Source organism: Curcuma longa, chromosome 18 (assembly GCF_044706935.1).
Source record: "Curcuma longa cultivar G26 ecotype Majalengka, Jawa Barat chromosome 18, ITB_CL_G26_1.1, whole genome shotgun sequence".
NCBI lineage: Eukaryota > Viridiplantae > Streptophyta > Magnoliopsida > Zingiberales > Zingiberaceae > Curcuma > Curcuma longa.
The window spans coordinates 5,050,627-5,064,280 of NC_133878.1; the positions used below are offsets into that span (position 1 = coordinate 5,050,627).

The following is a 13,654-nucleotide window of genomic DNA, read 5'->3' on the forward strand; positions in this document are numbered from 1 at the left end:
ACCGAAAAAGGGCACCCGAAAATAAAAACTTATCATTCATTCCTTTTAAGCTTTTTATCCCAACCAAATGATAACAACGATACGATAGTGATTCTTCAATAAAAATGGAATTCGTCACTTCAGCGATCCCACATGCACGATCGATCTTATTACCATTTGCGAGGAAATAAATCGAGAAGCTGTAGGCTACGACGGAGAAGAGCATTGTCTCGATTTTGTCAATATTCGATCCTTGTCTACTTCAACAACTCTGCTTCATCGTAATCAATTCAATTATACTCCGGAGATTATGATAATGATTCTTTCTTTTATTCAAAGGGGTGGAAATTATGTTTGTTAAAAATTGTGGGCTTTGATCCATGTGTGATCACTTCCATCATTCCTAGAAGTTTTACCGTTAAGAAGCAAATGCCAAGTAATAGGAGTATATATTCACAATGAAGACCTGTTCTATTTGCTTTGAATTGGTTGAGCTTGGTCACGATTGGTGGAAGATTGATGTATGTAGAATGTGACGGGAGTCTACGGGGTGAATAGCCCTTCACTTGAAAAAAAATTCTCTTTCAAAGACAAGATTAAGTGTTGGCATCTCTTTTTTATTTATTATTAAAAGATGTCTCATCTTGCCTCTATACATTTTTTGAAATTGTCTTTATTTTTGATATTATTATAATAGCTACAAAATCATAACTACTATACAATTATAATAGTTACGATCTTGTAGCTACTACATAATTGTAATAGTTATAATTTTATAGTTACTACAATTACATATGAATCTAATCCAAGGTCAAATCCCCTTCCCAAATTAAAATCTATCTTAATCAATTAAAATTTGAATAACCATCTCACAAAACCTAATGCTATCATGTTTTGACAACTTAGAATATGTGAGATGGAAAAATAATAGAAGTAAAAAAAATAGTTGATCTGGTAGATATCCTATGGCTCCACGTGGCAGTAAAAGTCCTGATTAAGTCAACAATCAGTACAACATGACAAATTATAGTAATAAGCCTATTCTTCGCTGATCTGGGTATCGGTTCAATTCCACCCTTCATCTCGCCCAACCGATCTAGGCTTACAAAAGTTCAATTAGACCCAGTCAACTCGCTGCTCAGGGCTCAGTCCCCCATATGGTTCAGCAACCTCATCCTCATGGCTCAGTCCCCCATATGGTTCAGCAACCTCATCCTCAGGGCTCAATCCCACATATGGTTCAGCAACCTCATCCTCAAGGCTCAGTTCCCTGTATGGTTCAGCAACCTCATCCTCAGGGCTCAGTTCCCTGTATGGTTCAGCGACCTCATTCTCAGGGCTCAGTTCCCTCTCGCCATTCCTTCAGCTCAGATGGCTCAGACAAGTCAGTCGCCTAACTGATCCCTGAACCAACTCTGAAACACCATTTCTTTTCATCATCCGCACCAACCACGTATAAAATTTATTTTAGTTAGTTAACTATGGATGGTTAAGTTACTAATTAAGATACATATTTTAGATTATAGAAAGTAATTCTTAGCATGCGTTTTCAATCTTAGTATATTATATTATCATATTTAACTGCCAAGTACATTTTTAATTTTTTATTTATTTGAATCTCTTTAAGTAATTAGATGCTTACTTAATTGCATATCTTTTTTAAGAAATTGAGTATTTACCTTCTTTAAGGTTACTTACTTTCAAAAACTATTTTCTTCCTTCAAAAATATTTTTGAAAAGGGATTTCAAAATCTATCTTGAATATTATTTTGAAATGTTTTTGTAAAATGTGTATTTAAAAATTAGTTTTCAAAGGCTATTTCCTTAATAACTAAAAGTTGAAAACTAGTTGGAAATTACTTTGAAAAAACATGTTTGAAAATATTAGCATATTTTGAAAAGTTGTTTAAACACTTTGAAAATTATTTTACAAGTAGTTTTTCAAAAGATATTTCCCTAGACTTATTGAATGATTAGTTGGAAATAATCTTTGAGCTAAATACTTAGAAAAACTTGTGAAACATATTTTTTATTTTGGTGTATGTTGAAGGGAGAGAATATGAGTTTAAAGTTAGATAAAGTTTGAAAAATATTTTTTAATTTAGAATTTTCAAAACTTGAGGGGGAGTTTTAAAATTCAATGGAGTTTTGAAAAGAATTTTGTGTGTATTTCTCTTAACTTTAAATTAAGTTCTCACACATTAAAAAGGAAGAAATTATTGGTGCAGGGAGCATCAAATAATTGAACCTGAGTTTTGATATTGGCAAAGGATTTAAAGTTAAGCCATGGTGAGCTAATGTATATGTTAAGTATAAAGGACTTAATAGGAAAGCTCTAATAGGTCAGGTAGACTAGATATTAGATAACAGAAGACCTAGTAAGTTAGATATCGATGAACTTGATATTAGTGAAAAGGATTGGACAATAGGCATATAAAGTCCAGATAGGTAAGATGAACTGGATATCTAATAGGATAGACTTGATGGATCAGCCCAGACATCGAGTCAATTGAAGTCTTGGTGGGTCGAATGATCAAACATCAAGCAGAGTAAACCCAAATAGGTTTGGTAAACCAAATGTTTGGCGAAAGTAAGAAAGATAAAATCCAGAAGTGAAGAGATCCTTCTGAAAGGAAGGATGAGTTCTCTCTTTGGGGCAAACTTAGACGCTGATCCAACTAAGTATCCTACTAGGATTATGAAGTCGAGATCAAACAGTTGGTTAACTATCTTTAATTTATTTTTCATGTATTTTTTTTTGTACTAACTCTGTGTTATAGGGTTCAGGTGATCAAATCAAAGTTAAAGGTCGATCGAATGATCTGGATGACTGAACAATGAGGTTTACTCGACCGAATGCTAAGGTGGCATATGCCAATGACTTGGCAACTAAGATTTTTGTAGTGTTAATGTGGTGGCTGATATGGACAGGATAAGTCACAGAAGGATATCCTTCGCCACAATGACATGGTAGTTTGCATGGTCAAGGATAAGGCTTGTGAGGTTGATGTGACCGAGGATCGACATCAAGATGTTAACTTAATTGGCAGAAAGTCAATGGTAGGATATCGGGTTTGGTCGACCGAACCTATTCATTAGTAAATCAGAAATCATATCTAGATTAGGTTGATCCTGGATCAGACTGTTTATCAATTGATCAAACAAGGGGTCTGATTGACCAATCATCTCTAATACTCCTCAAGCCTTCGTTTGTACTCAAAGTCAAGTCTCTACGCGCCAATGTGTCACTTCGACAACTACGCCCTACTTTGAATCATTGCTTGTCGATATTATTTTTTTAGTACTTTCATTTCTAATAGGGGTGGTAAGATTATTGCCACACCCTTACTCTTTGTAAAAAGATTTCTCCACCTTCGAAGAATTCTTTGAAAAGGAGAAAGTTAGTGGTTGCCCGCGCGGAGTAACCACGGATCGAGACTTTTGTATTTGAGTTTACTAGCATGTGTAATCACTCACACATTTTACTTTTTGAATTTTGCATAGATTGAAGAATTGGAGCCATGGAAGTATAAAGATTTTTTTCTAAAGTTTTTGTACTATTTTATATAACATGAAATGCAAAAACAGGTGAACTTGGGATGTAGCAAGAGGGATGGAGAGCTTCTGGAATGGCAGCAAGGATGGAGAGCTTCTGGAATGACAACAGGGAATTGGGATGCATCAAGATATATACTTCTGGCAATAAGTTTTTGACCATTAATCTTATTTTAACTCAATTTTGTATGAGTTGAACTTTTATTTTGTGTTATGAGTTATAAATTATTAAACTTTTACTTTATCTAGTTTTATTTACTTTTATTCTGTCTATCTATTTTTATTCTATTCTTAAATTATTGATAAGTTTGTTATTTTACTTTGACAATTAACCTAATTTTACTGTGTATTTTTATTTTGCATATGTCATGTGTTATCTATGTTTCATTCTATTTTATATTTTTATTTTATCTATGTTGTGTAATTGTTGTATTGTTCAGGTTTTATTTTTATTGTGTTGCACATAATTTTAATGTGAATATAACCAAATTTAGGTTTGAATAATTCGAATCGATTTTTAATAATTTAAGACATTTTGAAACTAAAATTTGATTCTGTTCGAATTAAGATTCGAATAATTTGAATCAAACTCGAGCTCGAATCATATTTTGAATCGAATTCGAGCCAAAATTATTGATATTTTCGAGCTACAAATCAAATTTGAATATCAATATTCTTATATTAATCGACTTGATTCGGCTCGTTTGCACCCTCTAGTTGTTACTATAACATTGAACATATAAGGTATTTTTGAAAGAGCAAAATCAAAAAAGACTTAATTAGTAAAAAATAAAATTTATTTAAATATAGATGATAATATAATAGGGGATACAGTCAAGGATCTATATAGCCTATATAATCGATCCTATCTAATGAAATAAAACTTAATTGTTATTGTTAAAAAAATATTTTTTTAATGATACAAATAAGATCATATTTTGATTTTTTGCCATTTCTATTTCGTCCAGCACCTTAGTGTTTTTTTAAAAAAAATTATTATTTAAAAATTTATTATTTTTATTATTATTATTTTCTAAGGAATGGTAAAAAGTGGAGCTATATCTCAAGCTTCCCTTCCGCCTCCTCCCACCTTCTCTCTCTCTCTCTCTCTCTCTATGTGACGCCCCACCACCATGGCCAAATGCGCTCGCTCCCAACCAGCCGGCTTCCGCCTCTGGCCCTCCTCCTTCTCTCCTGCCCTCCTCACCCGCCGCCTTCTCGAGGCCGTTACCTGCGGCGCCTCCCGCGCCAGGGAGAACCACAACGGACCGATCGCCCTCCGCCCCTTTCCCGGTAGACCAGGCCGCCTCATCGAGCTGCTTCAGGAGGATGCCTCCGAGTCGAGCTCCGATGAGGCTGGTGACGTCGAGGGGCAGCTCAAGGTCGAAGCTTTCGAGGAGCTCCAGCGGGTGGTGGCCAGGCTGCAGCTCGACGGAAGAAATGCCGACGGAGATGGAAGGGGTGAGGCGGCGGCGGAGGCGCGGAGGCTCGCGAAGGATGAGCCTGAGGCCAGGGAGACGCTCGCGATGCTGGGGGCCATTCCGCCTCTGGTCGCGTTGCTCGACTTCGACGACTCTGCAGGCGCGCTAATCGATGCGCTCTACGCGCTGCTCAATCTCGGCATCGGAAACGAGCTGTGAGTCAAGGCCTTCCTTCACATAATCGCAATGTCGGATTCGAGATCGAAGGCCGGGTTCTTGCGGTCTGAGGTTCCTGACTTGTCGTTGCGATTTCAGGAACAAGGCGGCGATCGTGAAGGCAGGGGCGGTTCACAAGATGCTAAGCTTGATCGATTCTGGTTCCTCCCAGGCGGTCTCCGAAGCGATCGTCGCCAATTTTCTCGGCCTCAGCGCGTTGGATTCGAACAAACCGGTGATCGGTGCCTTAGGCGCGATCCCGTTCTTGATATCCGCCTTCCGGAGCCGCGACAGCAGCTCGACGGCGAAGCAAGATGCGCTCCGAGCCTTGTTCAACCTCTCCCTTGCCTCCGCCAACCTACCCTTCCTCATCGACGCCGGTCTCGTCCCCGCCCTCCTCGTTTCCGTCGGCGACATGGAAGTAAGCGAGCGCGCCCTCGCGGTGCTCTCCAACCTCGTGTTCTCCAGCGAGGGGAGGCGAGCCGTGGCCCGCTGCAACGATGCATTTGTCGTCCTCGTCGACGTCCTCTGCTGGAGCGACGCCGCCGCGTGCCAGGAAAAGGCTGCCTACGTGCTCATGGTCATGGCGCACAAAGGGCATGTGAGCAGGGACGCCATGATAGGTGCCGGGGCCATATCCGCCCTCCTGGAGCTCACCCTCTTGGGCACTCCGCTCGCGCAGAAACGCGCATCGCGGCTACTGGAGATCCTGACCGCCCACAAAGGGAAGGGGGCGTTGGAAGAAGTTAGCAGCTCCTGCATCTCGTCGGTGTCGGCGCCGCAGTGCGCGGCTGTGTCGGCTCCGCCGGACGCCGACGAGGGAATGAGCGAGGAGAAAAAAGCGGTCAAGGACTTGGTTCAGCAGAGTCTGCAGAGCAACATGCGAATGATCGTGCGGAGGGCGAATCTTCCACAACATTTTGCGCCGTCCGAGCGTCTCCTCGCGCTCACCGCCAACTGCACCTCCAAAAGCTTGCCATTTTAGGAGGAAGAAGAAGAAGAAGAAGAGGGGTAACGCCATTTTGTTGTCCTCCAATTTTTTCTCCTTCGTCGTTTTCGCTCCCAGAAACAGTCCCATCACTATCTTCTTTTTTCTTTTCTGAACTTCTCTCCCAAATCGAGGTCTGGTTTCTTTTCCCGTCGTTGACGAGTTTGTTGTCTTCCAGATAGAAACCAACCATAAAAATTGCATCTTTTATTGTTCTTCGTTCTCGCCAAAGATCACATCTTTCCACACAAATTTCATCATGTGTTCGTGAAGAACAGCACTCCCCATTTCGTCTGCTAATGGAAACCATGTGTTCGTGATTGCAGGAAGAAGAACCAAACAAGACTCCACCTTTCTGCCCCTCCTTCGTGGATTGAAATATTGTAAAGCTAAAATTTCAGCCACTTCCCTATTTGCTTCTTCGCCTGAGGAGATAAACATCATCAATGTAAATTGCAGTATATGAAAAAGGGGCCTGCTCAAAGCTCAGAGCCTTCTTCTTCCCCTTGCAATAATTGAGCGAATTTGATTATTGTTGTTTATAGATGTTGGAGCCATAGATTTCGATAGAGTCCATGTGAGAATTGGATGCTTCTGATTAAATAATCTGCTGCTGAGCTGCAGGGATCTATAGTTCTGTAATCTTATTGGTGTTGTTAGCGATCTTTGAATGGTCCTACAGCCGTCTATCATTTTTCTCGTGAAAAGTTTGGGGAGTAAGAAAATTACTTTGAAGGTTCAAATGATTGATTCTGATAATGATATTTTGAAACAAGGTAGAATAGATCTTGATTGAGCTTTTCTTTTTGCTTTTTATTTTGATAATCAAGTTTTGTTTGATTAATCCGAGATAGATAGTTTTTTCTTTGATTCACATAGTAAATTTAGAACACAACTAATGCACAATCAAAAGTTTTTCAGTACTTTATCATAACACCACATTCATCGGACAAGATTGACAAAGCAAGCTCCTGAGGTATAGCTGAGTTGGTTACGACGCAGTAGACTTGCAGAAGAGGGCAAGGATTCGAATCCTGGCGAAACCAAGCAATATCCTCTGACGTCATGACCAACTGTAGTTTCTCGATTTACCTCCTCACAAATGGTCGTGGGGCCGATCGTATAGAGCCGCTAAGGTGGCAGATTTCACCTTTTTGTAGAAAAAGATTGACAAACCAAAAATATTCTCGATCTATTTTACGACTTATGATTCATTAGTGAGTCACTTTTAAAATTATCATTAAATTTTCTTTTCAAATTATTTTTGAAAGTTGAGAAATCTCTTCTAAATTCTTTGGATGATTACAATTGAAGCTCAAGCATGAAGAGGAGTGTATAATAAGGCCTAAATGAAGCAAATTATCTTAGGAAGGTAAGTCTTCCTTTTTGTAGGCTTAATTCATTTATCTTTAATTTTTTTATTGTTCTATTATGTTGATATCAATCTACTATTATTAATTGACTTATGATTCTCTTTAGATTTTTTTATTATAGTATTAATTAATTAAAATTCTTTATCAGTCAATTAATAATAGATCAGTCAACTATCTAATTGACTTAGTCAAAATAAAAATATTATATTCATCAACTGATTGACTTAAATTGGTTGTTTAATCGATTTTAGCCATCATTAATTGATTGAAATGCTCACACCAAACTCAACTTCAAATACAAATATTATATTCATTAGATGATTCATTCGACTCAACTACTAGTTGACTAAAGATCATCTTCATTTAACTAGATCATTGGTCATAATCATCTTAATGGTCGAATCTTCTCTTAAGTTGTGAACTATTCTCTTTCAACCATAATCTCTCAACCTCAACCAAAATTATATAGTTACACTCTACCACTTACCATGAGATTATATCAACAATCTCCTCTTTTATATTTAATAATTTATTTAGTTGACCTTGTATTAAGGAGAGTCTAACATAAAACTCATATATTTATTTTTTTTCTTTTCTATAAAAGTGGAATCCGCCAGTCTAGCAGCCCCATACAGCCGGTCCCACAACCATCTGTGAGGAGGTAAATCGAGAAATTACAGTTGATCATCATAACCAACTTAGTTATGTCTCGTGGGGGGGGGGGGGGGGGGTTTATCATTGCCAAGTTAGCTTCTCTATTCTGCAAAAAAGGTGGAATCAGCCACCTTAGCGGTCCCACATGGTCGGTCCCACGACCATTTGTGAGGAAGTAAATCGAGAAACTGCAGTTGGTCACGACGCAGGAGGGTATTGCCTGACGAATTTTAACCCTTGCCCTCTTCTACAACACTGCTGTATTGTAATCAACTCAGCTATGCTCCGGGAGCAAGTTAACTTCTCTAGCTTCTTTAATCAAATAGTCAAATGTACAAAAATCTAGTATTCACTTGACTAAAATGGAAAGATAAAAATGTAGAGGTGGCACCCACTAGACCAGGAACAAAGGAACCTAAGGTACCCTTTGGAAATTGTTCCCAAAATAATGATCTATATATGTTTCCAGCTAAATAGTGACACCAGATCTGTTCTCACCCTCAGAGAAGGCTCAGAAAGCACAAAGTTACTAAAGGTCAAATCTCGGAAGGAAATGCAATATGACAACTTGTAAACTTTCTGAAAAACAGGGGTGCACCGACAAAGCTAATCAGAGGTTTTGAAGTCCAAGTGCCTTCTGAAAGCTAACCAGAAGACTGAGCAAGTCGACGACTCAACCTTAATATCAGAAATCAAATAGCAGTTGGGTTAGTAAGAACTGGCCTTCCTCCTCTTTCTTAGCTTGTTGGAGTATTCTCACGACAAAGTTTCGACAGTCGATTTATTTTGACTGCTCACTAACCTACAGGGTTTATCCAGTAGCAGCCATGAGTTGTGGTGCAGCAGAATCTATGCACAGTGGAAAGTGAAGATGAAAACAAAGGGAGCAGCTGAATGCCAGGGAGCAAAGTGAGTTGGAGAAAGTTAGGTTTGTACCTGCATTAAGTGCCTACTTAACTTGCTGCCATTGTTGCTCACGTCAATGGACTGTGCCAGGCTTCAGATTCATCTGCTTTCGATCAACGTTGCATTTGAGTGCTAAAAACCAAAACCAAAACCAGCTCAGCAATAACAAGACAAGACAACCTACTGTTGACTTTATACAAAATATTATTGAATATTCCAAAACTACTGACTTTATACAAAATATTGATTATTCATTTAGTAAAAGGTCGAATCCGTCAATCCAACAGTCTCACACGGTCGGTCCCACGATTATTTATGAAAAGACGTAGGAGGATATTATCTAGATTTCATCGAGATTCGATCTTTGTACATTTCAATAACTTTGTTATGTCATAATCAACTCAACTATACTTTGAAGGCAAAATATTGACTATTCCAAACTTGTAGTTGCGGCAGTTGTAAATGAGCATAATATTTTGTTTGATAAGATAACTTAATTAATGATATTCAGAGTTATTATTGAGAATTTTGAGTTGTCAAAGTTATTGTTGAGCATCTCAAAGTCCTTGCTTGATGACCTGACTCACTAATGGTACTTAAAGTTATTTTCGAGCATCCCGAGTTGCTAGAGTTTACTATAAAAAATGAGTTGATTAATGATGAATTTTAGCGACGAAAATAATTTATTACAAATCTGTAATAAATTTAACGATGAATAATTTTTTTATCACTAATTGGGTATGATATTTACGATAAAAATATTTTAATTACAGAATTAACAATAAATAAATTTTGCCGTCAAATTCGTCACTAAAACTATTTTTATCATCAAATTCGTCACATATAGAGTTATTGTGGAGCACCACAAGTTGTCAGAGTTATTGTCGAGCACCTCGAGTTGCCAAAGTTATTTTCAAACACCCCGAGTCGCTAGAGTTCTATCCCGAGCACTCCTAACTCAACTTTCATCTTAGACCAGTCAATCTGCGCTCCCAAACACTGAGCTTCCCTTTTAGTCTATTCTACCGAGCACTTAGCATGTGCAATTTCCCATTCCGAATTTAAGAAATTCAGAGACTTGCCCTCAACCTTTGATAAATTTCCAACGGCTCGACAATGTCAATGTACGGTCTACCGACTATCACCCCCGTGCCCTATTAATCCAAAAAGTCAAGTACTACGTGGAGATTTCTTTCCATCGCCTATATAAGAATCGACGAAGATAAATAAAGGTATGATGTTCTTTTTGTGTGCGGAGGCGAACTCTTCTCCCAAACTCTTTTTCTTCAACACTTTCTCTCTTTCTTCTTTACATCCTTGTAAGTCTTCCACCTTGGATCGGAACTGATTTGGGTGTCAAAGTAGCCAAGCTGATAAAGCTGACTAACCTTAACATGCTTTGTATCTCAGGTCCCTGAGCAAATGAAAAGGACATCATCATTAATCAAACCAAGTCGAGGATAAAATGAATTAAGCCATTGAAACGGTTGTTCATTGACTTGAGAAATTATATCTTTATAATTTCCTTTTAATTAAATATAAGACCATGAGAGATGGTGCAGTACTGACAAATTCTTTGATCATTTGAGTGGGAACACTCCAGTCATTGGGCAACCATTCTAGAATTAACCATCTACCAACATTTATCTATAATTTTCAATTTATTATGAAAACTTTTTATTAAATCGGACCGATTACATTCAAAATAGATCAGTCACCTTCAAGTTGGTTGGGCTTTGATAGGCTATCTCAGTTTGCTTTAATTAGTCGCTTGTGTGGTACTTTAAAAAAAATGATAAATCCCGGTCAATCTCATGAACTCAATCCCTGGAAGTGATCGACTCAGTCATACGGAAGTTTTCCACCGACCACCAGGGTAAATCGGGAAGTGCATACGGCGGCCAATCCAGATGCTCAGCATCCTTTAATTACGTTCCCCATTTGGAAGAAAATTCTTGCAAATACGCCATAGCTACGGATCGAACCGCGGATCGCTGGATCACAATTCGGATGTCCTACCATTGCACCATTACCCTGGAGATGCTTGTGTGGTACTAAGGTTGGACACTTGTGAACATTTTCAGTTACTAGTGACTGCATATCTCTAATTTAGAGTGTCTAAGTTCATCAAACACTTTTACACAAAGAGCTTACAAAAGATATTTCAAGTAGTCTTCTAGGCAATAATATAGCGGTAAGATTTTTAGTGATTTACTCAAGTATTCACAATTTGAATCCTAGATACAATACATTGTAGAATATTTTTCTTCAAAAAGATAAAAAATCTGAGACATTCACTAAAAGATGAAAAGTCATGAAAAATTTTCATGAAATTGAATCGTTCATTTTTAAAATTAATCAGATAATAAGAATTAGACATATAAATTATTAAAAAAATTCAAGAAAGAGTATTTTTATTGTTGATAACAAAGCAAGACTCTTTAGAATGACTAATCACAAAGCAGTGGTTGAACTTTACTATGCTCCACCGAAATTTACTTTAGCATTTGGAAAAGAAGAATGCATGAGTATATATTTTAAAATTGATTTTGATATCTCTTTTTATGAGATATGGCTTTGAGATTTGTAGAAATTCGAATAGTGAAGTATGGCACGTATGTAGAAAAGGAAGAAGAAGAAAAAATCAAAATCATTGTGTTATCAAAATCATTATTGTGGCACATAAAGAACAAAGAAGGGGATGATAGAATTTTTCTAAGCACGAATTGCGCTATCGCATATGAATCATAAAGAGTCAAATGATTCTAATACAAAATCTTGTCATTGATATATAATAAAATTGCGAAGGTGAAATAAAGCTATAAATCCTAACTTGAATCAAGGTTCGAAGCCATAGTCTTGAAGTTATCGAATCAACTTGATGATCAAGAAGCAAAATAAATGTGGACTTGATCTTCCATAAGGTTAAGGCGAGGATTATGGTGTTTCCTTTCCGAATGGAATGGAAAGGAGAGCTAAGATCATCATCATCTTACGAAGATCACAATATTTTATATAGTCTCAAAACTTAAATCTGTTATCAGTACATCAATAATAACAAAAAAAAATTAGTAAATTTCTACACATAAAATTCACATCCATTAAATCAATCATTATATTAAACCAAAAGTTAGATCAAAGAGGTGAATATCTAGATTAAGAAATATAAAGCAAAAGTTAGATCACTTTATTGGACTAATTCCTTATGACAAATCTGTATGTTATGATCTTAACATATAAGCCCACCTAACGGAGAAGCCTATATGCTAATGAAGGCCTTAAAGAAAATAGGAGCCCAAGACTATAGTGGTTCGGTGCTATCATATGAGGGACGAGTGTCAAAAATTGGAGAAAGTGAAAGGCAAAAGTAATCAATAGAGTGAAAAGAAGAAAAAGAAGGCAATAAAGGTACTATGGGATCACTCTTCCTCATCAAATGAAGAAAAAGACCAACAATCAAACGTATAGAATGCATTTAGTGTTCACATCCCATGGAGGTGAAGTTTGTCTACATCATCTTATGAAGATAAGTTTGAAGATGGTTTAGGAATATGTGCTCAAGGGTTGATGGAGTATCCTTGGGCAATGAAGGAGAAGCAAGCACAAGTCAGAGGGAAGTAACTTCACACAATGTGAATGACTAGGTTAGCAAGGTAAATTTTCCCTTTGAAAATTAATGATACTCCATAAATAATTTACGATCGCTAGAAATGGGCCCACCAAATTGGGGCTTTAGGGAAGAAAGAAGGTACATGATCTTTGAGGCTGGGAATAGGATCAAGAATAGGGTCATGGAGTTAGGGGGTGCTTGGGAATCGGAGCTTGAGTCAAAAGGTGCTCGAGAGTTGGAGTTGGAGTCAAAAGATGCTCGAGAGTCGAGTCAGAAGGTGCTAATTAGAAGTCAAAGTCAAAAGGTGCTCAGGAATCAGAATTTAAAACAAAAGGTGCTTAGGAGTTGGAATCGGAGTCAGAAAGTGCTTAGGAGTCGAAGTCAGAGTTGGAAGGTGCTCGGCAAACGAAGTCAAAGTAAGAAGATGTTTGGTAACAGAGTCAGAGTTAGAAGGTGCTTAGGAATTAGGTCCAAGATCCAATGATACTCGATTTTAGAAATCAATGTTCGGGAAATCAACTTGAAGTAAAATGCTCATCATATCATAATTTGGAAAAGGGAGCGCAATTCTGGGACAATGTTAGGTGTAATAATAGTAGCTAATAATGATGAATATTAATGTTCATTATCAATGGAGCGTTATTGTGAGAGGAGATCATGAAGTTGTTGCAGAACGAAATAATAATAAGGAATGGCAACCATTGTGACAGAAAAATTTAAGTATCATAAAGAACATCATTACATAAAAAAACTATAAAAGAAGGACAATAATCAGAAGAGGTGATATGCTTACTCTCATACAATCATCTATTCTCCTACATTTTTTTATGCTTTCGATATCTCATTAAGCATCAAAGGGGTCTTACCGAGACAAGACTGGTTCCCTCTGACAGTGTGTTGACCTTGAGCAGGGAATCGTCTCTACTTTGTACGGCAAACATAAGGAGCATTA

At 37.6% G+C, this 13,654-nt stretch overlaps 1 protein-coding gene across 1 annotated transcript; it reads left to right on the plus strand.

The window, feature by feature from the left end:
• The first annotated feature begins 4,658 nt into the window (after positions 1 to 4,658).
• On the plus strand, positions 4,659 to 6,894 carry LOC141812252 (U-box domain-containing protein 45-like). Its single transcript, XM_074700308.1, has 3 exons — positions 4,659 to 5,170; positions 5,271 to 6,182; positions 6,486 to 6,894. Exons 1-2 carry the CDS (start codon positions 4,668 to 4,670, stop codon positions 6,154 to 6,156), a joined length of 1,389 nt encoding a protein of 462 aa, XP_074556409.1. The 5' UTR covers positions 4,659 to 4,667; the 3' UTR covers positions 6,157 to 6,182; positions 6,486 to 6,894.
• Positions 6,895 to 13,654: the final 6,760 nt, after the last annotated feature.